Raw genomic sequence first — 26304 nt, 5'->3', positions numbered from 1 at the left:
GAAAAGACAAAATGTAAAGTGAACAGAAGTTAGAGAGTTGAGATTATGCATATCTTTTTTTTTTCTGTGAGTAGGGATGGCTCAGCAGAAATTCTGAACTCAGATAAGTTGGGAGATGCTTGTGGTGGTTTCAAAGAAGCCAGATGGGGTTGAAAGGGACAAAGGAAATGAAAATAATAATAAGATAATAAAGAAGACCAGATTAACATCCAAGAGATCTGCTGTTATAAGGACACATTCTTTCTTTGGAAGAAAGGGAAGAATTTTCATAAAGACACATTACAAGAAATTCTTCATAGCACACACTGCTTTTAAAAATGTGCTATTTTCATTTGTGTTTCTGTGAGAAAGTAAAACTTTACGAAGAGGTTTATTTGACTTAAAATTCCAGAGAAGTCACAGTAGCTGGGGCTTGAAGCAGCTGTCACACCAACAAGAGATTAGATAGTAAATCTATTCATGCTTATGTCTTTTTTTTTTTTTTTTTTTTGCATGGTAGTGCTCAGGTCTTTTTCCAGTCTTACACAGCTGATGACTCCCTATCTAGTGAACAGTGTTTCTTGCAATGGGCTTGGTCTTCTCACATCAATTAACTTAATTAAGACAGTCTTCTATGGACATGCCACAGATAAACCCAGTGTAGACAATGCTTCATTGAGACTTTCCTGCCAGGGAGCTTCTGGCTGGACAGCTGGAAATTAAAGCTAATCATCACAGAAGCCTTTTGAAATCATGGTGATGGAAGCACCAAAAGGACACACATCTTGGCTTTGACAGGACTGCCTGTGATAGTATAGCCTTCTCCCTTAATGCAGCATAAAAGAGAATTTGGAACGTGACTTTAAGATTTCAATCACTTCAATAAATCCCTGCTATGATCATGTATAAATGAAAGGATTCATTGGCTCACAGTTTTGGAATTTTTGGTCTTTGTCACTAGAATGTGTAGTTTGGTGGCCTGTCACGAGGCAGTTCGTTATGGTGAACGGAAGGGTAGAGTGAAACCATTAACTTGAGACTGGAAACAAAACAGAGTGAGTAATGGGCTGTGGTTCTACACCAGATAACCTGAAATCTCACCACCATTCCCTCCATTGGAACAGACCCTTCAGAATCCAGGGCTGATCCCTAGGGATCCATATTGAAACAATGGTGATTTCTCAATATTTAAAGAAATACATGTGTGCATATGTAATATACATACCAAGCTCAATTTCTTTATACATTGAATATAAAAATATGTGAGTTAAGGGAGAGTGTAGCTCATTTCTTGAGCATTTGTCTAGACTATTGGATTTGATACCCAGCTTGACAAAGAAAGGACAAACATCTAATATTTAAAATGATTTAATCTCAAGGCTTTTTTTTTGGTGAAAGCAAATTCTTTGTGTTTATGTACCTTCCTGTATTTGTTTGCTTCCAGGGATTCTAAAAATAGGAATGACCATTGGTCCTTTGATTGGATTATTGTTGTCAACCTTTTGTGCAAACATTTATGTAGACATTGGGTCTGTGAATACAGGTAAAATAAATTTTATTTATACAATCTAGTCTCTATAGTGTAAAAGAATGTTCCAGATAGCTATACCCTGCTTCTTTGGTCTTTAGTTAGGCAATTATCACCACCTACAGACTTCAGACCTAAGAGAAACAAAGGTAAGGATAAAATGTCACCTTCTGATTAAAAAATCCACCATTCTTCCACCACATTGCAGTCACACCTTTGATCTCAAAGGATTTACTCACATAATGAGGCAGTCACTATGGATAACAAAACAGATCTCTGTTATGTGATAAGCACCAATTTGTAAAATTTTCACAAGATGTACAGAAATACTCAATTGCTTTTGAAAAATACACTATCTATACTGCTAGGTAAAATTACTTTTCTTAATGAATACACAAAACAAAAAATAATTAGATACGATGTGATACTTTTATTATCTTTATATGTGTGTGTGTGTGTATATGTGTGTGTGTGTGTGTGTGTGCGCGCGCACGCGCGCGCGCACGCACGCCTGCTGAGGTCAGAAGAGGGTTTCAGATCTCTTTAAATTAGAATTACATGTAGTAGAGAGTTTCCATGAGGGTACTTGGTATAGAGCTCAGGATCTCTGCAAGAGCAACAATAACTCTTAGGCACTGAACTGTCTCTGTAGCCCCTTCCTCATCTACTGTGATATTTTGAGATATGACTACATCAGGTTAACACTAGTTTGTTAAATATACATCAAGTCTTTTTTTCTGCCTTTCTGAAATGAAGTTTTAACCTTTAAACCATATAGCTTCTCAGAATCTTTTCTTCTTACTTAATTACATCTTTATCCAAATGATCTTTCTCAGACACCATTTCTAAAGGTTTGAACTAGCCAAGCCAGGTGGCAGATCACTGTAATTTCCTCATTTCAGAAGCAGAGGCAGAAAATCAGAAATTCAAAGTCGACATAAGAAGAATAACTAATGTGTGATGGGTTTACAAAAGATATACAAATTTTGTGTTTAGATGGAATTATGATCCTTAATAATTTTCTACAATTCATGCTGGAAATAATGATGCAAGCTAACAAAAATATCTGTATTTCTCCACAGATGAAATGACCATAACTCCCTCTGATACACGCTGGGTCGGTGCTTGGTGGCTCGGCTTTTTAATCTGTGCAGGAGTGAATGTCCTGGTCAGCATTCCTTTTTTCTTTTTTCCCAAAACTCTCGCAAAGGAAGGATTAGAGGATAATGAAGATGCAACTACAAGTGACAAAGAAGAGAAACAGCAAGAAAAAGCCAAGGAGGAAAAACGTGGAATCACTAAAGGCAAACAGACAAACCTTAATCTCTGTATTTGGTTTAGATGGGTCTGCAGGTAGTGGGGCATGCGTCTGCTCTGCTGAGTTAAGCTAGTTTGTCACTAAGGGGCCCTACTCAGATGCCTTAAACTTCTTTCCAAGTTACTGCTTGGATTACAACTCACATAATTTGTAAACAGCTCATCTTAGATTAGACTTAATGGAAAATTCATCAATCTGGAATTCAGTGAGCAAATATATTTTCCCACCTGTTTTTAAAAAGTCTATTTTATAGAAAATATTGTTCCAAGTTAAAAAAATAACCAGAAATTCAAGTTAAAGACAATGGAAGAGAATTATCTGTACTAAGGTAACGGTACAGATTGATAAGAAAATTGACAGTTTAGTTGTGAGCATGCTTGAAGTTAGTGTTGGAGGAGAAATCCTGAGAGGTGGTAAAATCTTCTGTATTTGAAGGTGTGTGATAGTTTACAGGAGAACTGTTCCCTAAGGAGCAGACTGCTGTAAAACAAGCAGGAATGTTATTAACCTCTGGTGCAGAGCAGTGGTGCATCTATGAGAAGCTGAGTGGTCAAGACTGCCCATTCCTGAACCTTGGCATTTGGCATTATTTTCCAGTTATGTGTGTGGTGACGTCTGTAGTATTCACAAGAGATTTGAGTTAGTGTGAGGGGAAATGGCTTGGGCTTTGGAATTCTTAAAGTGTATACTTGGAGAATAGGAAGGTATTATTCCTTCAACTGTCCAATGAAATCAACATTGTGTTATATTCCTGGGTTTCTGTGCTATTCTCATGCAGACTACTGTAGGGAACACTCTTTTGATGACATTGCTTTTTCCTCCACACTCAAATCCTTCAGCATTAATATGCCTTGAATATTCACACATCTCCCTTAAACACTCTTGACTGTTGCTGAGGAGTTAGTCAAACTGACAGTGAGTTCAGAGGCTTGAACATTCTCAGAATCATGGTCATGCTAACAATTCTCCTGAAAGACTTAGTATGGATTGTTATGTGTGACTATATGATTTGCCACATAATTATATTGTTTTCTATTTTTAATTTTATTTTTTGATTTTAATATATTCTGAACAATTTCCCTTCTGTACCTTTCTCCCAGTTCTCTCCAAATATCCTTCTGCCCCAGATCTACTCTGCCCATTTCCCTTCAGAAAAAAGTAATCTTCGCAAAAATATCCTTTCAACATTGTTGGAGGGAGGTTGCTTGTTTGGTTACCAGCCACCAGGCTAGTTTAGAAGCAAAATAATCACACAGAAACTGTATTAATTAAAACACTTCTTGTCCATTAACTCTAGCTTCTTATTGGTTAACTCTTATACTAAGTTAACCCATTTCTATTAATCTGTGTATCTCCACGTGGCAGTGGCTTACTGGTAATGTTCACAGTGTCTTTCTTCTGCAGATCCATGGCCTCTCCCTACTCTGCCTTTTTTTTCCCAGCATTCTGTTTAGTCTTCCCAGCCTACCTACATTCTGCTCTATCAACAGACCAAGGCAGCGTTTTTATTCATTAACCAACCAAACAACACATAGACAGAATGACCTCCCATACCATTTCCCCTTTTCTGTTTAAACAAAAAGGAAGACTTTATCTTTAACATAGTAAAATTTCATATAACAAAACAGGTATAAAGTAAGAATTACAGTTATAATATTTATATCTATTTTATCTTTTATCATAATTAAGGAAAACTATATTATTACTATCTACTCTTTAACTTCATAAAAGACTCCAGAAGGATATAATATTACAGGAAGTGTATTGTAAGAAACTTCCAAAATTCTAGAATTGACAGAGACATCTTGCTGCCTAGACAGTCACCCAAAGTTCTTTTGTACTGTTGGGGCAACCATCTTCAGCCTACAGGCCCATAGTATCCAGCAGACTTTTCCTTGAAGCAGGAAGTTTCAAAGACAGGTCTGATTATATTGGAAGTTTGCCAGTCACTTTTTTCTGTATCCTGCAGAATGTCTCACAGACTCTTTCATGAGGCAGGAATCTTGAAGGATTGTTTCAACTTTAGGCAAGTTAAGCAGTCATTTCTCTGTGGATGCTGCATGTCCAGTTCATCTAACAAACTCCATAAGGAACCTCTTCTATGCCCATCTTCCTCTTGAAGTAGATTGGTGCTGCCAGGAGCAAATATGTCTTGTCATGAAAAGTCCTAAGTTCTCAAAACATTAAAATGCCATATTTTGAAGGTCTCTGAAAGATTTAAAGAATACCTATCCATCTGAAATACATCTCTGTATATCTAGAAAATCTAACTAACATGACTACAATCTTGGCTATTATAGATGATTATCTATTAACCTATATTTCTTAAATGAACTACATAATCCAGTAACTTAATCAAGAGCAGAAATATACATATAAAAATTAACCTTAAATGTGTATCAATAAACCAGAATCTATACCAAAGCAAATTATTCATATTTATATCATATCTGCCTTTAAATGTCAATAAACATTTATAGACAATTTGGGAATATGGGCATAGTTTCTCTAAACTGCTTCCTGCTATTTATTGGGCAAAGCATTTTATTTGTGGGGGTGTTTACAGCAACCATTCAGGAGCGTTTGTTCCATCAAACAATATTGGTCTGGAAACAATCCACAGATTCTCATCTTCTGTGAAAAAAAGAAGAATCTCTTTTCCAAAGCAATATATCATTAGACCCAAATTTGGAAGTCAAGATACCTTTATAATATTCATGCTGCTTTAGCTTAGCAGCCCACATAATGAAATGTATCTCTGTACTTAGCTCATTCACAGTCAAAAAATTCAAAGAAAATACAATAATATACATATTCCAAGCTCTCTGTGAATTTTCCATGTTTATGTGACTTACTTTTTTACTCCTTTTAATTTATGACTGTCTGTACTCTGTCTCTTTAAAGACTTTGCCCTTTTTTTTACAAAGAGGAATAACTTTATTTTATTACTCTCTATACTCTATTTCTTCTCTTTTTCAAGCCTATGTACATTTATTCAACACTATGACTCATCTGGATTTGTCTTTACTGCATATCTGTAATTCTTTAATGTCTTGAAGAGCTTCTAAAATGGTAGGCAGCTTGGTTGCATCTGCTCTGGATGCTGGCTCTGCTTCACTCCACTTAAAATGGTGGAGGCTCTGGAGCTGCCAGGTAGGAGCTCATCACTTTAACTCTGAGAATGAATGTGCAGCAATAAACTCTTTTTTATCTGAGTAATAGCTAAATCTGCTATGCAGAACACTGCACAGTCTGGGAAACATCTCTGTGTATGGTGGCAGTAATCCGCCACACTCTCCTACCTGTGCAAGTCTACTAGATTGGACCCCACTGCTTGCCCAGGCAGGGAGGCTTGAGCCATGAGCATGGTCTCAGCTACTTTCCTCCCAACACCGTGTGGGCACACAAACACCTGGGCCCACAAATGCCATTGAAATGCTTCATAGCTGAAGTTTGCACTGGTGACATGGCCCAGGAAGCCACATTTTAAAATGGTGCAGCTTTTTTCTATAAGGAGCCATGCCTCTGCTTGCTTCTAGCAAACAAAGCCCGTACAAGAAAATGCCGCTAGAAAACTACGCTTAACTCTTTTCTTCTGTGTCTATAATTAATTTTTAAGCTTTTAAGGTTTTTGATGGATTCAGTCCACCATGTTTGTGTGCCAATCTGTCTGGTTTCTGGCCACCCAGCCAGCTTAGATCCAAAACAATCACACAGAAACTGTCCTAATTAAAACACTGCTTGGTCCATTAGCTCTAGCTTCTTATTGGCTAACTCTTATATTAATTTAATCAATTTCTATTAATCTGTGTATCTCCATGTGGCCGTGGCTTACTGAGTAATGTTCCCAATGTCTATTTCCAGTGGCTCCAGGGCATCTCCCCACTCTTATTTCTTCCCAGCATTCTGTTTACTTTTCTCTGCCTACCTACATTCTTCCCCATCAACAGGTTAAGGCAGTTTTTTAATTCATTATTCATTAAATGCAACACATAGACAGAAGGACCTCCCACACCACAACATGGCACAACAAGATGCAATAGCTTTAGGAACAAACCCACACATCAAGGATACCCGAGACAATCCAATGGAAGAAAACAGGTCCCAAGAGGAAGCAAAAGAGTCAAAAATACTCCCACTCTAACTGTTAGGAGTCACCTCAAAACATCAAGTATATCATATATGCAAATGACCTAGTATAGGCCCATGCAAGCTCTGTGATTGCTGTTTTACTCTCTGTGAGCATGTATGAGCCCTACTTAGCTGACATCTGTAAACTGTGCTCTCTTGGTGTCTTTGATCCCTCTGGATTCTACATTTCTTTCTCCTATCTTCTATAGGCTTTCCTGGGCACCAAGGGAAGGACTCAATGGAAACTTCCAATTTGGGCTCTTTACCTAATGCTCATACCTAAGGCTATGGGGCTTTGTATTTGCTCCATCAGCTGCTGTTAAGAAGCTTGTTTGATGATTACAGGGATAGGCTCAGATCTATGAGTATATAAGAATGACATTAATAATTATTTTATTCACTTTTTTCTATCATAGGTCCTTGGGTTATCCAGCTTTCTATTCCTAGTCATTCAGGCTGTATTGAACATTGGCTACCATTAGTGATGAGGGTCTCAGATTAGACTAGTTATTGGTTTGCAATTCCCCAAAATTCTGCACCTCCACTGTCCCACCTCATTTTATAAATAGAATAGATTATAGGGTCCAAGATTTTGTGGCTGGGTTGTTGTCCAAGTCCTACCTTCAGAAGTCCTACCTGTTTACAAAGGGTGGCTGGTTTAAGCTCCAAATCATCCATTACAGGAGCGCTCACTACAATCACCTTCCTAGAATCATAAAAGTTTCTAATGAACTAGGTTTCCACGTAACTCAGGTACATACCCTTTAGTTCCAGTCACCTCTCCCTTATTCTCTTCTTCCATTACCCCCAAACTTGATCACTCCTGTTCCTATTGCTACCTACCCCCAGTCCACTCTCAAAATATATTTTATTTTTCCTTCTCAAGGAGACCCACTGATCCCTCTTAGAGCACAACTTGTTCCTCAGCCTTTCTGTGTCTGTGTTTTGTAGCATGATTATAATTGATTCAACAGCTAATATCCACTTACCAATGACCATGTGCCATGTTTGTCTTTCTTGGTATTGGCTACCTCACTCAGGATGACTTTTTTTAGTTTTGTGGATTTTCCTGCAAATTTCATGATGTCATTCTTTTAACAACTGAGTAATACTCCATTGTATAAATGTCCCACATTTCTTCATCTGTTCTATGTTTGAGGGACATCTAGGTTGTTTCTACTTTCTGGCTGTATGAATCAAGCTGCTATGGACATAGTTTAGCAATTGTCCTTTTGGTAGAATGGAGTGTCTTTTGGATATATTCTTCAATGGTATAGTTAAGTCTTTTTTATTTATTAGATTTAAAAAAATACCAATCCAAGTTCCCACTCTTTCCCCTCCTCCTATTCCCTCCACCCACCACCCTACCCCACCCCCATCTAACCCTCAGAGAGAATAAGGCACATTGCCTTGTGGAAGGTCCAAGGCCCTCCCTACTCTATATAGGCTGAGCAAGGTATACATCCAAAGAGGATAGGATCCCAAAAAGCCAGTACATGCAGTAGGGATAAAATCCTGGTGCCACTGCCAGTGGCCCCTCAGTCTTCCCCAGCCATGCAACTGTCAACCCCATTTAGAGGAACTAGTTTGGTCCTAGGCTTGTCTCTTCCCAGTCTGGCTGGGGTTGGTAAGCTCCCATTAGCTCAGGCAAACTTTCAGTGGGTGAACCCATCATTGTCTTGACTTCCTTGCTCACATTCTCATTTCCCCACTTTTTCGGTGCTTCCATGTGGGTCTCTGCCTCTGCCTCCATCAGTTGTTGGATGAAGGCTCTATGGTGATATTTAAGAAAATCATCAGTCTGATGATGGAGGAAGGTCATTGGCTAATAAAGGCACTGCCCTGGCCCATTTTATTGGTTAGAGGATAGGTGGGAGGAGTAAACAGAACAAAATGCTGGGAGGAAGAGGAAGTGAGCGCAGAGACTCCACAGCTCTCTCGGGAGCAGATGCCTCAGAGAGAGACGCCATGCCCCGCTCCTGGGATGAAGCTCCGACCCAGGATGGACTAGGCTAGAATCTCCCCGGTAAGCGCACCTTGGGGTGCTACATACAGATGATTAGAGGTGGGCTAAATTAATATGTGAGAATTAGCCTAGAAGAGAATGGGCCAGGCAGTGTTTGGAGGAATACAGTGTCCGTGTAATTATTTCGGGGCATAAGCTAGCCGAGCAGGCGGCCGGGGTGCTGGGGACGCAGCCCCGCCGCCCTTATTACTTCATATGGCGCCCACGTGGACAACTGCTTCCACATAAAGCCTGAGACAGCTTGGGAAGTAATTCTAGAACAAAATGAAAGCATTGTGCCTGGTTTCTTGGTAGCAGCAATTTCTCGGTTCTACTCTGCTTGCTAGAGGCAAGCAAGCGCCTCATCTAAGAGAGGCTTCCTGACTCAGCTTTAGCTGCAAAGCCTGCAGCTCATTAAGAGGTCCTGCCACGAAACACTTAAATGGTGTTGACGAAAAGCTGAATGCATGCTTTTCGGTTTTCAGCCGTAGCAGGAAAAAAGCTGCGCCATTTAAAAATGCCGGCTTTCTGAGCCACCCTGCCAGGGCAAACTCTGACTGTTTGAGGCAGGAGGGCCGGCTACCGAGAGAGGACTTGAGTGTTGTCTGCTGTAGCTCACTTGCTGGCAGGGACCTTGAAATGCCATACAGTAAACATGGCTACAGCCTGTATATCCGCCATGAGGCGGGAAAGCTAAGGAATGGACTGGATCTAGCTGGCAAAGCCACGCCTTTAGTCCTACTGAGATTGCTTGGTAAATTAAAGATTCATGTGGTCAGAAAAAGAGAGATATACAGTAAAGAGAGAATCAAAGACAAAGAAAATTTCTAAATGGTTTGAAGTGTGTTAAAAATATATGCAGACTAAAAGTTGAAATTCTTAAAGTAAAAAACAAAAAAAGAAAGAGAGTTGTGTGTGGTAGCACACGCCTTTAATCCCAGTGCCTAGAAGGCAGAGACTAACAGATCTCTGTGAGTTCAAGGTGTAGTAGCAAACACCTTTAATCCTGAATGCCTGGGAGGCAGAGACAGGCGGATCTCTGAGAGTTCAAAGACAGCCTGGTCTACAGAGTTACTTCAGGTCAAAGATACAGAGAACCTGTCTCAAAAAGCAAAGAGTTAAAAGTAAAAATAAACAAAATAGAGGTTAAAACAAAGCTGCACAAAGATGGAAAATACACAGAGAATCTTGATACTGTATGCTATTATGCTCTCTTTAAATTATTTAAACGCTGAGGAAGGAGCAACAGATGGTAAAAGATATTTATTTATAAATGCTGCTGAACTAATCCAACATAGATATTTTGAAAATGCCTTGAATTCGAAATTTGGATCTAAGGACATGATACTTTGGAAAGGAGTTTCTTATTTTGTTTTCACAGAGGATGAGACGCTGTTCATTTCTTCTATTCCGATTTGGTATGATGGACCACGCCCTCCTGAAGGGTTGGTGTGAACGCCTTCAAAAAATTGCTTCGCTCAACTGCCAACTGAGATGAAGCTAGCACACAGGTTATACTGTGAAAGACCTAATTAACGACGCCCCCATTCAGCAGGAAGCAGTTTGGAGAGAAATAACTGCGCCCATATTCCCAAAAAATGTTTATAAATGTTCTTTTACATTTAAAGGGGGATATGATATAGGTATGAATAATTTGCATTAGTATAGATTTTGCTTTATTGACAGAGATTTAAGGTCAATTTTGTTATATGTAAAAGTGTTTCTGATTTTGATTAAGGTATTGTGATTGTGTAGTTCATTTAAATATGTACTGTATAATTAAGAAATATAGGTTGTTAATAGATGATCATCGATAATAGTAAAGCTTGTAGTCATGTTAGTTAGATTTTCTAGATATATAGAGATATATTTTAGATAGACATTCTTCATGTCTTTCAAAGTTTACAGAATAGGACATTTAATGTTTTAATAACTGAGGACTTTTCATGACAATGAGACACTCTGCTCCTGGCAGCACCAATCTACTTCAAGAGGAAGATGGGCATCGAAGAGGATCCTTATGGAGTTTGATAGCCACTTGGGCAAGAAACTGCTCTTGCCTGGACTATTGCATAAACTGGACACAGAGAACCCGCAGAGAGAGGACTACTGAACTTGCCTAAGGTGAGATGATCTTTCGGGGTTCCTGATTCATGAAAGAGTCTGCGAGACATTCTGCAGGACACAACAGATAGTGACTGAATTGACTTTGAATTTTCCTGCTTTATGGAAATGTCTGCTGGATACCATGGGCCTAAAGGCTGAAGATGGATGCCCCAACGGTACAGAGGAACTTTGGGTGACTGTCCAGGCAGCGAGATGTCTCTGTCATTTCTAGAGTTTTAAAAGTTGCTTTTTTCTTGTTTGCTTAGGTAGTATTGTATCTTTCTGGAGTCTTTGATGGAGTTAAGAATAGTTAGTTATAGTTATAGTTTTCCTTAGTTATGATAAAGATTATTGTAACTTTTACTTGATAACTGTTTTGTTATATGTAATTTTGCTATGTTAAAGTTAAAGCTTTTTTTTTTGTTTAAACCGAAAAAGGGGAAATGATGGAGGAAGGTCATTGGCTAATAAAGGCACTGCCCTGGCCCATTTTATTGGTTAGAGGATAGGTGGGAGGAGTAAACAGAACAAAATGCTGGGAGGAAGAGGAAGTGAGCGCAGAGACTCCACAGCTCTCTCGGGAGCAGATGCCTCAGAGAGAGACGCCATGCCCCGCTCCTGGGATGAAGCTCCGACCCAGGATGGACTAGGCTAGAATCTCCCCGGTAAGCGCACCTTGGGGTGCTACATACAGATGATTAGAGGTGGGCTAAATTAATATGTGAGAATTAGCCTAGAAGAGAATGGGCCAGGCAGTGTTTGGAGGAATACAGTGTCCGTGTAATTATTTCGGGGCATAAGCTAGCCGAGCAGGCGGCCGGGGTGCTGGGGACGCAGCCCCGCCGCCCTTATTACTTCAGTCTGACTACAGGGCAAGTTAAGATCGAGCCCCCTCTCCTCTATTGCTCAGGGTCCTAGGTGGGGTCATCCTTTTGGATTCCTAGGAATTTCTCTAGAGCCAGGTTTCTGCTAACCCTATAATGGCTCTCATAATCAAGGTATCTCTCTCCTTCCTCTATCTCAATCATTCCATTCCCCCAAGTTCTCCTCTGTCCCCCCCCCATCTTCTCTTCCTACCATCCCCTCTCCATCAACCCCCATGCTCCCAACCCTGCCAGTCAATCCTGTATGTTTCCAATTTCTAGGTAGACATATATATATATATATATATATATATATATATATATATATATATATATATTTCTTTGGGCTCACCTTATTACTTAGTTTCTCTAGGTTCATGAACTATAGGCTCAATGTCTTTTGTTTATAGCTACTATCCACTTATGCATAAGTATATACCATAATCATATCTTTTGGTCTGAGTTAACTCACTCAGGATAGTGTTTTCTAATTTCATCTATTTGCATGCAAAATTCAAGACGTCATTGCTTTTTATTTCTGAGTAGTACTCTAATGTGTAAACGTGCCACATTTTCTTTATCCATTCTTCTGTTGAGGGGCATCTAGGTAGTTTCCAGGTTCTGGTTATTACAAATAATGCTGCTATAAACATAGTTGAACAAATGCTTTTGTAGTATGATTGAACATCTTTTGGGTATATGCCCAAGAGTAGTATTGCTGGATCCTGAGGTCCAGTAAAAGTATTTACTCACTTTCTCCAATTTGTCTTTTTCTTGATTTCCTAAGGGGATTTATTTATTTTCTCTTTAAGGACCTCAATTATCTTCACATAATTGTTTTTAAGGTCATTGTCGTGTGTTTCTGCTGCATTGGAATATCCAGGGTTTGATGTGTTGGGGTAACTGGGCTTTGGTGACATATTGTCTTGGTTCTTTTGTTTTTGATTATGTTCTTATGGTGGTATCTAATCATCTGGGTTAGGGGTAATTATAGATCTAGGTGCCTATATCTGAGTTTTCCTTTGTTGGATGGGTGTTTTGTTCCTTGGTTTCCATTTACTCTCTTATCTTCTGGTCAGTGTGGTCTGTGATTGAGCAGGGGTCTCTGCCCAAGTTGGCGGCCAGACTTCTATCAGCTGGAGTGGTGTCTGATAGAGCAGAGAGTCTTTATTCCATCTGGGGACTAGGGCATGATGAAACTGAGAATGTGGAGACTGGGGATAAAGTTGAAGGGGCCACTGGAAGGCAGTTCAGAGGCTTTAACATTCTTAGAATCATGGTCATGTTAACCATTCTTCTTTAAGGCTAATACTGATTGCTATGTGCACTTGTGTGGTCTGACAAGCCAACCTAATTTTCAAAACTATGAAAGAGCTTAACATCTTATAAGACATATAGAAAATCAATGTGAATTGTAGAGACTCATTTAGGAGAACAGGGATGTCAGCAAACATGGGTGAGTTAAAAAAAACTTCTGGAAGGTGATTGGTGCACATCAAATGAGTCATCATTCCTTATAGTTTGATTTTTGTATAAAGATGTTTAAAAATATCACTAGTTAAAAAGATCTCTTCTAATGAATGTTCTGTTGCAAAGTTCTGCAGGGATGCTGAAGATGAATGAGCTGCAGCATGATTCCTGGAGCCTTCCTAAGATTTTGCTTACATGTTCTTACACAAATGAGTGTTAACATCAGTATCTGAATTCAAACTTCATCAAAGAGAGTCCCTTGCAAATTCCAGTGAAAAGACGAGTCAGTCTATAGTGAATACTGTTATTAATAGAGGGAAAAGAGAAAATGAAAGTACATGGCTGTAGATATGGTTCCATCTTTATATAGTTTTGCTTGATTTTATAATTTGGTTCTGATTCTTATATAGCCAGTTATGTCAGTCACTTCCAGAAGCAACTTAAATAATGATTCTCAAAGAAGTGAGGATTTATCAAATGTATTTGTGTTAAGCCATGTATCTGTGAGAAGATTTTAGTACACTGGGCACAAAATGCTAGACTAAGTTTGCTTGATGATCTTGGAACTATTTTGTTTCAGATTTCTTGCCATTCATGAAGAGCCTCTTATGTAATCCAATTTACATGCTTTTCATCCTCTCAAGTGTGATCCACCTCAACTCAGTTGTCATTATTGTTACCTTCATGCCTAAATACTTGGAACAGCAATTTGGAAAATCAACTGCAGAGATAGTTTTTCTCATAGGTATGTAGTTTCATTGTTTTTTTCAGTAGCACTTCCCCTTCCACAAGAATACAACAAACAGTACCCCCAAAGGCAAGATAAACAGTAAGATGATGTAAATAGAAAACTACAACAAAATGTAAATCTGCTAAGATATTCCTTACAAATTTATACTTTGTAGTCTCCATGGAAACCAAGAAAGGATGAAAAAAGTAAGAGGCTGAGGCCAGAAATATACTCTCTGATCTCTCTCCAATCAGAATGGAATCTATCATTGTTATGAAAATCTTGGAGATGTTCATATCAGTCAGTTTTCAAGAGGCCACATGCTAATTCAAAGAAGAATATAGAGTTAACTCACTGGGATTCTGTATCTTACTTCCAGATATTACTTCTGGGCTTCAAATTTTGCATTCTTCATTACTCCTCAGTTCTATTGCTTGGTCCCTTGGTGGTCTCAGGATTTTGTGCAACCACACTCTGCTTTTCTTGTTAGTACACTATGCTGTGGGATGTCCTTCTGTATATGTGTTACTTTTTATCAGTTGATTAATAAAGCTGTTTTGGCCAGTGGCTTAACAGCATAAAGTCATTGAATGGATATATAGAGAGTAGACTGAGAGAGGGAGACACCTTGTAGTTGCTTAAAGAAAAGAATCCTGGAAAGTTATTGGTAGGTCACAGCCTTGTGGTGATACATAGATGAATAGAAATGGGTTAATTAAAAATGAGCTACCTAGGAATATGCCTAAGCTATTGGTCAAGCAGTATTGTACTTAATATAGTTTCTGTGTGATTGTTTGGGTCTGAGTGGCCAGGAAACAAATATGCAATTTCTGTTTACACACTAAATTCAGGGATTTTACCCAACTTGGGATTTTTTTCCTGGGATCATTTTACTCTTGATAACTGATGAACACAGATTGATAGCATCCACATTATTTAAAATTTTCTGAAAGTCGAAATCCCAGTCCCTAACTTCAGATGTAACAAAAAACATATGCAATGGCATGGATCTCAAAGGATGGGTGAATTCTTCCAAGCCTGATGCTGGTGAAGTATGAATACAACCTAGCCAGTATTTTTCTCTTCCCTTTCCTTTTTCCCCTTGAATTTTGGCTGAGGAAGGATTCAGAGAGGAATAATTCTGGACAGCATCAGGAGTACACAAATTGTTCTATGCTTTACAAACACAGACTCGCATCTACATTTACAATCAACTGGAGCTGAGTCAAATTCCCAGTAAACAGAGGAATAAGATGCATGAATATATAATATCATTTATGTGTGCATGTGTGTATGTATGTGTGGTGTGTGAGATGCTTATAAAATGTTTATAACTCTCTGAAAATGGTTACATAAATGATAATGCTTTTAAAGTGATATTGTAGGACATTTGAAAACCTCTTTGTACATAATAGCAATATGTGAATGAATAGGGGTTAGGATCACTGTATATTAGAGCTAAATAATATACAGTATAATTTCTTAAGTAAGATATTTGAAAGAAATTGACAACATTTATTTTTTCTTGTCTCTTAAAAACACTATTTTATTTTCATTTATAGGTTGTTATACTTTACCTTCATTCTTTGCTGGATATTTCACTGGTGGCTTGATTATGAGGAAGTTCAAGATTACTATCAAGAAAGCTGCATACATAGCATTCTGCGTATCCCTGACTGAGCACCTTCTATTTTTCTTTTTCTTTATGATAGCCTGTGATAATTTGCCAGTTGCTGGCTTAACAGCCTCTTATGAAGGGTATGCTGTTTCCTAATGAAGATAATAACATTTCTACAATTGCTAGTCCATTTTCTTCAAGGACTATGTATGACATTTTATTTCAATTTAATGTTAGTGATCCATGGTCATCTTGTATTTTTCTTCCATCTATCAATCTTATACCAACCCATATAAGTTGTAAGCTTGTTAAAGAGGTCTTGGGACCACCACTGAATAAGTTAATGATTTCATAAGCATATGGGTGGTTGTCATGCTAATATACTATTCTACTATAAAGTATAAGAAAGAAAACAATCTAGAACTTTGCAGCCTAAATTATCTATGTATTTTATAGTCCTATAAACAGCATTCAAATTTCACTATCCACGCCAGTGAATCATCCGTGGTTTCTATAATAGGTGTTGTATTAGGAGCAGCCGGGCTGCTGCTTCCCGCCACCCAGCTAGGTTTCCCCAAAATAATTACATGGAAACTGTATTCTTTTAAACACTGCTTGGCCCATTAGTTTTAACTTCTTATTGGCTAGCTCTTACATATTGATCTAACTCATTTCTAATATTCTGTGTAACACCACGAGGTGTCTTACCAGGGAAGATCTTAACCTGCATCTGTGTCTGGTGGGAGAATCATGGCGACTCTGACTTGGCTTCTTTCTCCCAGCATTCTGTTCTGTTTACTCTGCCTATCTAAATTTTACCCTATCAGAGGGCCAAGCAGTTTCTTTATTAATTAACCAATGAAATCAACAGATAAGATACAAGACCCACCTCCATCATTTCCCCTATTTCTGTTTAAACAAAAAAGAAAGGCTTTAACTTTAATATAGTAAAATTACATATAACAAAACAGTTATCAAGTAAGAATTACAGTTACAATATTTATATCTACTTTATCTTTTATCATAACTAAGGAAAACTATAACTATCCATTCTTCAACTCCATCAAAGACTCCAGAAAGATATAATATTACCTAAGCAAACAAGCAGTCCAAAACTCTAGAAATGACAGAGACATCTCACTGCCTGGCCAGTCACCCAAAGTTCCTCTGTACCATTGGGGCATCCATCTTCAGCCTTCAGGCCCATAGTATCCAGCAGACATTTCCGTGAAGCAGGAAATTTCAAAGACAGTTCAGTCACTATCTGCTGTGTCCTGCAGAATGTCTCGCAGACTCTTTCATGAATCAGGAACCCCGAAAGACCATCTCACCTTTAGGCAAGTTCAGCAGTCCTCTCTCTGCGGGTTCTCTGTGTCCAGTCCATGCAACAGTCCAGGCAAGAGCAGTTTCTTGCCCAAATGACTATCCAGCTCCATAAGGATCCTCTTCGATGCCCATCTTCCTCTCAAAGTAGATTTGTGCTGCCAGGAGCAGATATGTCTCATTGTCATGAAAAGCCCTAATTCATTAAAACATCTTAAATGCCTTGTTCTGCAGTCTTTGAAAGATATGAGAATGCCTATATAACTGAAATATATCTCTATTTATCTAGAAAATCCAACTAGCATGACTACAAGCTTGACTATTATTGATGATTATCCATTAACAACCTATATTTCCTAATGATACATTACATTTTAAAAATGAACTACACAATCACAATACCTTAATTAATATCAGAAATATATGTACATATAACAAAATTGACCTTAAAATCCATACCAATGCAATTTATTCATACCTATATCATTTCCCCCTTTAAATGTAAAAGAACATTTATAAACAATATTTGGGAACATGGGCACAGTTTTTTTCTCTCTCCAAATTGCTTCCTGCTGAATGGGGGCATTGTTAATCAAGTTTTTTATGGTGTAACCTGCGTTCCAGGTTCATCTCAGTTGGCAGTTGAGTGAAGTAATTTTTTGAGGGTGTTCACAGCAACCTTTCAGGAGGGCGTGGTCTATCATACCATATTGGGATAAAAGCAATCCACAGCGTTTCGTCCTCTGTGAAAACAAAAGAAGAAACTCCTTTCCAAAGCATCATATCCTTAGACCCAAATTCTGAAGTCATAATACCCTTATGAAATCCATTCTGGTTCAGCTTGGCAGCCCATGCAATGAAATGTCTCTCTGTACTTAGCTCCTTTACTGTCAAAAATTTTAAAGAAAACACAATGTACATAATCCAGACTCTGTGAATTTTCCATTTTTACGTGGCTTATTTTTACTCTCTCACTTTACTTTATTCTGTTTCTTTAAAGACTTTACTTTTTTTTAAACCATTAACTTTATTTTCTATATTTTTTTTCTCTCTCAAGCCTACATATACTCATCCAACACTGTGATCCATTTAGTGGTCTGTATCTGTTCTATTGTGAATCTGTAATTTTTTTACTATCCAGGAGCATTTCTTAAAATGTTAAGCACTTCTTAAAAACTTAAGTTGCACCATGTACAGGTAATACGGTACCGCCTGTGTCCTGCCCAGTCTAAACCTTAACTGTGCTGTTATTACAGTAATTACCGTAGTTTTTGGCTGAGACCAGCACAGTTCAGCAAGGCAGAGCTGAGACACTGAGCCACTCCTGCCTCAGAGCCATTGGTGCCCCTGAGCCACACACAGTTCCAGGCACACAGCAGTCCACACTGCCATCAAGCAAGCCATAGCACTTTACTCCAAATGCTCCATTCAAAAGCTCTGTCTCCCTCAGGAGCCAGACAGAGATCGCAATGGCAGCACAGCCCAGAAAGCCAGCATTTTAAAACAGCCAGTTTTTTCCTGCTGCTGAGTCAGGAAAATTTCTTTGAGACATGCAACCCACAGCCAAAAGCTGTGTTAAACTCTCTTTTCCTTGTTTTTAAGCCTTCTCAGGTTTTTAAGTGGATTTAGCCCATCACGTTGCAGCGCCACTCTGTAGAGAGGAGCTCCAGGCTGTGTCCCTCCACTCAGCTAGCTTTACCGGCAGAATGGTTCTGACAAAGAAGGGTGGCTGGGTGGCAGAACCCAGCCCGCCATTCATCAACAGAGTGGCGCCCAACGTGATGGACTAAATCCACTTATAAACCTGAGAAGGCTTAAAAATAAGGGAAAGAAAGTTTAACGCAGATTTTTGATGTTTGTTGGTGGCGTGCAGTGGAGAGATTTCCTGTTTCAGCAAAAGCAGCAGAAGAAAAGCTGTGTCATTTTAAAGCGTGGCTTCCTGGGGCTGTGCCGTCAGTGCAAACTCTGGCTTTAAAGCATTTCAATGGCTTTTATGGGACTGGATGTTTGTGTTCCCACTTGGGATCGGAAGGAGAGTGCTCTGAGACCATGCCAATGGCTCAGCACTCCCTGCCTGAACCTGGGCAGACGGCAGAATCAGGCTTAGGCAGGCGGAAAAGCATGGTGGATTCCTGCCACCATACAGAGACGTGTTTTCAGACTGTGCAGTGCTCTGCGTGTCAGATTTGGCTGTAACTTGGATGAAAAGAGTTTCTGTGCCGTATGCTCAGTCTCAGAATTAATATCTCTCTCTCTCTCTCTCTCTCTCTCTCTCTCTCTCTCTGTGTGTGTGTGTGTGTGTGTGTGTGTATGCTGAGATCAAGAGAAGAATATAATGTGCTTGGGTACCTTTTTAGTATCCCTAACATTATTTTACATTATTTCAGAATTCAACAGCCTTTGTATGAGGATCATAAGGTGTTTGCTGACTGCAACACAAGGTGTAGCTGCTTAAATAAAACGTGGGATCCAGTGTGTGGAGACAACGGCCTATCGTACATGTCAGCCTGCCTTGCAGGCTGTGAGAAGTCTGTTGGAACGGGAATCAACATGGTAAACACGCTTTCAGTGTTCTGGGCTGATGTTTTGTGTGCTGCATTAATATGTGCTATGATCAAAGGTCAAATCTTCTGAAAAGCAAAAATTAGCCCACGCTTAAAATAATTAATAAAATTTTGAATAAAGCTAACAACTCCAGCTTCTGGCAATCTGACACTCAATCTGACCTTCCTCAGGCATCAAATATGTGTGCTTTAATACACACATATACAGAAGCACAGACATAAACAAACATAAAAATTAAAACTTTAAAATACAGAGTCTGTCCTTTTTGTAATAGGGTCTCATGAAGCCCATGCCTATCTTAAGCCAGTTACGCAGCTGAGGCAGGCAGAAAACTTATCTTTCCATATCATGAGCTTCTTTCATTCATTTATTTATTGCAGTTGAGTGTGTGTGTGTGTGTGTGTGTGTGTGTGTGTATGTGTGTGTGTGCGCGCGCGCAGGCGCATGTGCATATGGAGGTCAGAAGACAACCTCTGCTGTGGACTCTCAGGTCCCAACCACTTTGTGCTTTTGAGACAGGATCTCTCTGTCCTGGAATTTGCTGATTCTGTTAGGCTGCCTGTCAAGTGAGTCCCAGGGAGTCACCTGCTCCCTCCTGCAGAGCACCAGTGTTGTGAGCACTTTTTCTATACATGCATCTTTCACACATGCTGGGAATGTGAACTCAGGTCCTCATTCCTGTGCAGGACTTTACAGGCTGTGCTGTCTCCACAGCCCCACATCACTACAGCTTAGCAGACAGTTAAGCATTTTTCCTTGCCTTAAACATGTTATAATACTTACAGAGTTGGCTGCTAATCAAAATAAAATATAAATTTTTATTTTTAATCAGATTAAGAAATACAACAATTACTTAGGTTATCTAGGATCACACACTATAAACTCAATGTTTTTTTTATGACTAGAATTCACTAATGGGTGAGTACATATCATATTCATTTCTTTTGGGTCTGGGTTATCTCACTCAGGATAGTGTTTCTACTTCCATCCATTTGCATGCAAAATTCAAGATGTAATTGTTTTTTTACTGCTGAGTAGTACTCTAATGTGTATATGTGCCACACTTTCTTTATCCATTCTTCCATTGAGAGGCATCTAGGTTTTTTCCAGGTTCTGGCTATTACAAATAATGCTGCTATTAACAGAGTTGAACATATGCTTTTGTAGTATGATTGGGCATCTCTTGGGTATATTTCCAAGAGTGGTATTGCTGGATCCTGAGGAACAGTGTGCCTGAACTAATGGGAGCTCATCAAAGCCAGCTGGACTGGGACTGAACGAGCATGGGATCAAACTGGACCCTCTGAATGTCTGGCAATTGGGGCAGACTGAGTAGCCAATGATAATGGCACTGGGATTTGTCTCTACTGCATATACTGGCTTTTTGGGATCCTAGTCTATTTGGATGCATACCTTCCTAAGCCTGGATGGAGGAGGTAGGGCCTCCTCCACAGGGCAGGGTGCCCTGTCCTCTCTTAGGACTGGAGGGTGAGTGGGGGAGCGGAGGGAAGTGGGAGAAGGGGTGGAAGTGGAAATTTTGATTCCTATTATTTATAAAGTAATAATAAAAAATCACCTGAAAACAAACAAACAAACAAACAAAAACAAAACAACAAAAAAATACAACAATTTAAAAAGTATTGACTTTTTGTTGAAATAAACTCTAAACTCTTCTTCTTGGAGACCTGACTTTATTAGTAAGCATGCAATTTGATAGTATTCCATCAACACTCTGAAAGACTTGATACTAAGGTCAAACCAAAACAAAGCAGTATTTATTTACTTTTTTAAAAATTATGTTCAGTCTAGAATGTTGACTCAGCAGGTACAGGCATTTCTCACCAAGTGTTACCATTAGAACTACATCCTGGGGCCCTGCAGGAGAGACGAAAAGAATTAACTCCCATAGCTTAACCCATGCCTTCTACATGTTTGCCATGGTACATATGTATTCAGACATAGACAGGTACATACACAGACATATGTAAACATACCTAAAAGAAAAAAACAAGCAAACAAGAAAATAAATATAAAAAAAAATAAAATGTTCTTTCAGGATAATTGATTTTTTGAAAATTCCACATATTTAGAAAAACAAAGCAATTTATTAAGTATATCTCTTTGTATTTTATGATAGAATTCTGAGATACCGAAAGCAAAAAAGCAGTGGTTATGGTTAATAAAAATGGAAAGAAACCTCTATTTTACTTCTTATTTTTTATTTAATGGTGTTTGTGCTCCAACTTGGTCCTTGTTCTTTCTTAGAGGAAGTGCACTTCCTCTGAGATATATCATTGGTCCTGAGACTCTTCATTTTGATCTAAATAGCCTTGTAAGAAACATTGAAGCTTTATGCCCAATATTTTTCTTCTTTAAATAATACATTTTTCCACAGGTGTTTCATAACTGCAGCTGCATCCAGTCTTCAGGAAGTTCATCTGCAGTCCTTGGGCTGTGCAACAAAGGTCCTGACTGTACTGTAAAGCTGCAGTACTTTTTAATATTGTCATCAATTGGCAGTTTTATCTACTCGCTAGCAGCCTTACATGCCTATATGGTTTTTCTGAGGTAATAAGGAACTCTTTCATTTAGCTTTCTCTCTTTCCTTTTTAGTAGTGTGTGCATAGGTGAGTGTATGTTGTGTGTGTGTAGTGGCGGGGGGGCACGTGGGTGCCATTAAGAGCACACGGAGATCAGAAGACAATGCTGAGGAATCAGCTCTTCCCGTTATTCTTGTTTTTGAGGCAAGGTCTCCCTTACTATTTCTGCTGCTGTGCTAGATGTATACTCTAGCCTACCTGACCCTTAAGCTCCCAAGGAATTCTGTTTTCTCCTATTTCACTACGGAAATGCTGGGATTCCAGATGCATGCCTCTGCATTAGGATTTTTTAATTTTATATTTCTACATATGTTCCTGGGTTCTTGGGATTAAACTTGGGTAATTTAGCCTCTGTGGCAAACATCTTTACACTCTGAGTATCCTATCAATGTCATTTAGAATTTTTGGTCACTTATTAAAATTCCATTTCCCAGGACAGACCCTTGTAGTCATGGTTCTTAGAACCTCAGTGCTCTGAGATACCTTTATCAAGACTCTAATACTGAGCGTTGCTATGTTTAACAGTATTTTAAAGTTTGCTGTAATATCCCCCCTTCTCTTTTCTATTTTCTCCATTTATACCTTAAGCCTACTTTAATGGATGTCTTGTATTGGCAGGCAGAGAGTATTTGTCAAACACTCATTTTCTATGACTTGGCTAACTCTGTTGTCAGGTTTTGAAATCCTCTATGTAAATATCATCCTGAACTCAACCTTCCTTTAACAAAAACCATAAATGCAGTATTACATACTCTCTAACAAGGAGGTACATGAATACAAATGTAAATACTCTCTAACTATGGGATACATTAATGGCATAATTGATACTCAAATTTTTAAATAAAGTAAGGAATAGCAGAGTCATGTTTCAAAGTTTTTAATATTTATCAGTTACTATTTCTACTCTAGCAAACTTCACATGCACTAACAATTGCAAAATGTAAATGGAATTTAGAAGCACATTTAACTATGGTATGTGATTCATAACATTTTATCCTTAAAGAATGGACCAAGCTTCTCACTCCTCCCTTCCCTTCCCTGTACTCTTTTCTGTTACCTACCCTACATTCCCTTTCCACCCCATCACCATCTCCTTCTTTCCTAAATCCCTTTGCTCTTTCCTTCTTCACTTCCCTCCTATTCTCTCTCTTCTCTTCTCTTCTCTTCTCTTCTCTTCTCTTCTCTTCTCTTCTCTTCTCTTCCTTCCCTTCTTCTGTCTTCTCCTCTCCTCTTTCTTTCTCTCCTCTCCCTTTCAGGTCTCTCCTCTCCTCTCCTCTCCTCTCCTCTCCTCTCCTCTCCTCTCCTCTTCTCTCCTCTCTTCTTCACTCCTCTCCTCTCTTCTCCCCTCCTCTCCTCTCTTCTCCCCTCCTCTCCTCTTCTCTGCTATTATCTCCTCTGTCTTCTCCCTTTCTCTCCTCTTCTCTTTTCTTCCCTCCTCTCCTCTCTTCTCCCCTCCTCTCCCCTGTCTTCTCCCCTCCCCTCCTTTGTCTTCTCCTCCCTTTCTCCCCTCCCCTCCCCTCTTCACCTCTCCTCTCCTCTCCTCTCCTCTCCTCTCCTCTCCTCTCCTCTCTTCTCCTCTCTATGCCCCTTTCCTTTCCTTCTTTCCACCCTTGGTTTTTCCTTTCCCTCCCATTGGTACTTTCTTTCCCCTGCTTCTACCCATCATAGCCACTCACTGGAGTGGGCTAGATATATGACCTTATATATTAGCTTTCTGTGTTAAGATGTTATATTCTTATATCCACACAATGGAGATATGGTATATGCCTTGTTCATAGGTTCACAGACAGATAAGGGTATTTGGTATTGCTAGTTCTTACAACTGTAGAAAACTGGTTGTGTCATCTGTCACTTCATCACGTGCTAGGCTGATTCAGCTGATGTGGCTACATGGTGCCTCCTTTCTTCTCACTACTCCAGGTGGCTGTCTTTCAAAGAAGCATGCTCATTTAATAAGGAGAAGTTTTCCTCATAGAGCAGGATAGTCAAAGATTAAGGTCATGTAAGCAGTTATACACTCCTATTAAAATCTCCAAGCACTCTCAAGAGATGCTCTCATGTTTACTACATGCCTGTTCCAATTGTCATGCTTCACTGTCTTTCTCAATTGTCTTACTCTGAGGTTGAATCTATAACTGGGTATAGAAAATCTGGTTTATAGATGTTTTAATGTGTGATTTTTAAAAACATTTTGTGTCTCTCTGTGTGGATGTGTGTGCTTGTTCATTCACATGTGTGTGTGCATGTTGAAATGAGAGGACATCTTGCAGGAGTTGGTTCTCTTGCTACCATGTGGATTCCATGTATTGAACTAATTTTGTCTAGCTTGTTGGCAAGCAAGTTTACCCACTGAGCTATCTTATAACCTAATGTGCCATTTCTTGATGTAATAGAAATAAGGTCTATTCAAATTATTATTCTCATATTTCTTTGTTCTTTCTTGCTGAATTTGATGATTGCAATATAAATGACTGATGACACAATACTACTACTGTTTGCGTGCTGTTATTACTCTTCTAGTCTGTTATGTTTTCTTGAACTCTTTCATGGAATCACTTCCAAAATGAAATCTCTATGTTTTCTTGAACTCTCTCATGGAATCACTTCCAAAATGAAATCTCAACAAAATTTGTTAAACTTTTCTTACTCACAGGTGGGGAAAACAGCAAATTATAAAGGGGCTTCCCTTCAATTCCTTCCTAAAAAATCTAATATTTTTCAGATTTTATCATGACTTCTTCATAAGCTTCCCCTTTGTATGTAAATCTCAAAATCATCTTATGTCTATTTTTGTAGGTGGCACAAGGAAAGACAAACATCCAAAGTAGTTATCTCTATGGAACATTAGCATTTTTTAATGTCATAGTCTACATGATAGATTCTTTCTCTGTTTATCTGCCTTTCATATATTTTGAATTTTATATAACATACTAGCTTTTTTATCAACATGACAAAATACTTGGCAAACAACTTAACAAAAGATTTATTTGATTTGTGTTTTCAAAGGTTTGTGTTCATTATGATAGTACAGCTCGGTTGTCATCATGGTAATCAAGGATTTCTCCATCTAGGTTAGCAGTCCATGTCTAAGCATTTAATGGTCTACATCATGCTTTAGATGTGTGCAGATCATAGGACAGCTTTCAGAAATCGTATTCTCCTTCCTCATATTCATAAGTAGAGCTGTATTATCACTTCAGGATGGAAAGCTTAACCATTGTGACTACCGTTGTCATTAGGAGGATGCTAGGACAGCCAGGGTTTGCATGATGTTCTTTTATTCATGTGTGTGTGTACTTTTCAGGTGTGTCAAGCCTGAAGAGAAGTCACTTGGAGTTGGATTACATGCATTTTGCACAAGAACATTTGGTATGAACAATTTCCATAACACATCACACCAATACCATACTAAGTACTTAATAAACTAATTAATTTTCTCTGAATAAAAAGATAGCAACTATCTTGTCAATCTACAACCCTCAACTTAAAGGGAATAACAGGGTTTGTTATGGAATCAAGCATGAGTCACCATAATGGGAACACAGACTCAAGTCATCCAAGTATCAGGTTCCAACATGGTGGTAGTTAGTGATGTCTGTAGTTATAGAAGAAAGGAAGTCACGTATAAGGCACTTCTCAAATATTTCTGTGGGAACGTGAAGTAGGTTGGTGACCACAAAGCAGGGAATTCTCTGCTTGTAGGCTCAGATGCTATCTGATGGCATCCTTAGTGTTTGGGTGAGTGGAGGATAGCATCCTGTTAAGTCAGTACATCCACAAAGGCTTCATGTGATAGATACATGGATATAAGATAATGGATGATCAATATGAGAGGTAAAGACAACTTGGCTCTGGTTCTACACTATTCCAACTGTCCACATCCAGGGAATTTCAACAACTTTGTGACTTCTTTAACATACATATACTCTGTCCACATGACCCTGAACTCCAGTTCATAAACCCTTGCCTTTGGAAATGACAACTTGTGTTAAGTCTGAGAATGGGGTAACTCCAGAGATGATAAATGTTTCCCCTTATCTTTAAAGAGTATACCTGAACTTAATTACA

General features: G+C 38.8%; 1 protein-coding gene across 3 annotated transcripts in view; it reads left to right on the top strand.

Annotated features, from left to right (window-relative positions):
* LOC121435051 (solute carrier organic anion transporter family member 1A5-like) overlaps positions 1–26304 on the top strand; it is a 59718-nt gene that overhangs the window by 28271 nt on the left and 5143 nt on the right. For 2 of the 3 annotated variants that reach the window (XM_041634114.1, XM_041634130.1), the window contains 7 exons: positions 1424–1522; positions 2590–2811; positions 13981–14145; positions 15693–15888; positions 19459–19624; positions 22032–22204; positions 25541–25605. In XM_041634114.1, the coding sequence (XP_041490048.1) occupies positions 1424–1522; positions 2590–2811; positions 13981–14145; positions 15693–15888; positions 19459–19624; positions 22032–22204; positions 25541–25605 (1086 nt within the window). The remainder of the gene's footprint in view (positions 1–1423; positions 1523–2589; positions 2812–13980; positions 14146–15692; positions 15889–19458; positions 19625–22031; positions 22205–25540; positions 25606–26304) is intronic. The other variant, XM_041634122.1, reaches the window with a different exon arrangement.

Source organism: Microtus oregoni, unplaced genomic scaffold (genome assembly GCF_018167655.1).
Source record: "Microtus oregoni isolate MIOR12 unplaced genomic scaffold, Mior012 000002F_ref0000024, whole genome shotgun sequence".
Classification (NCBI taxonomy): Eukaryota; Metazoa; Chordata; class Mammalia; order Rodentia; family Cricetidae; genus Microtus; species Microtus oregoni.
The sequence above is the reverse complement of the archived record's forward strand: the minus strand, read 5'-3'. Positions and strand labels throughout refer to the sequence as shown.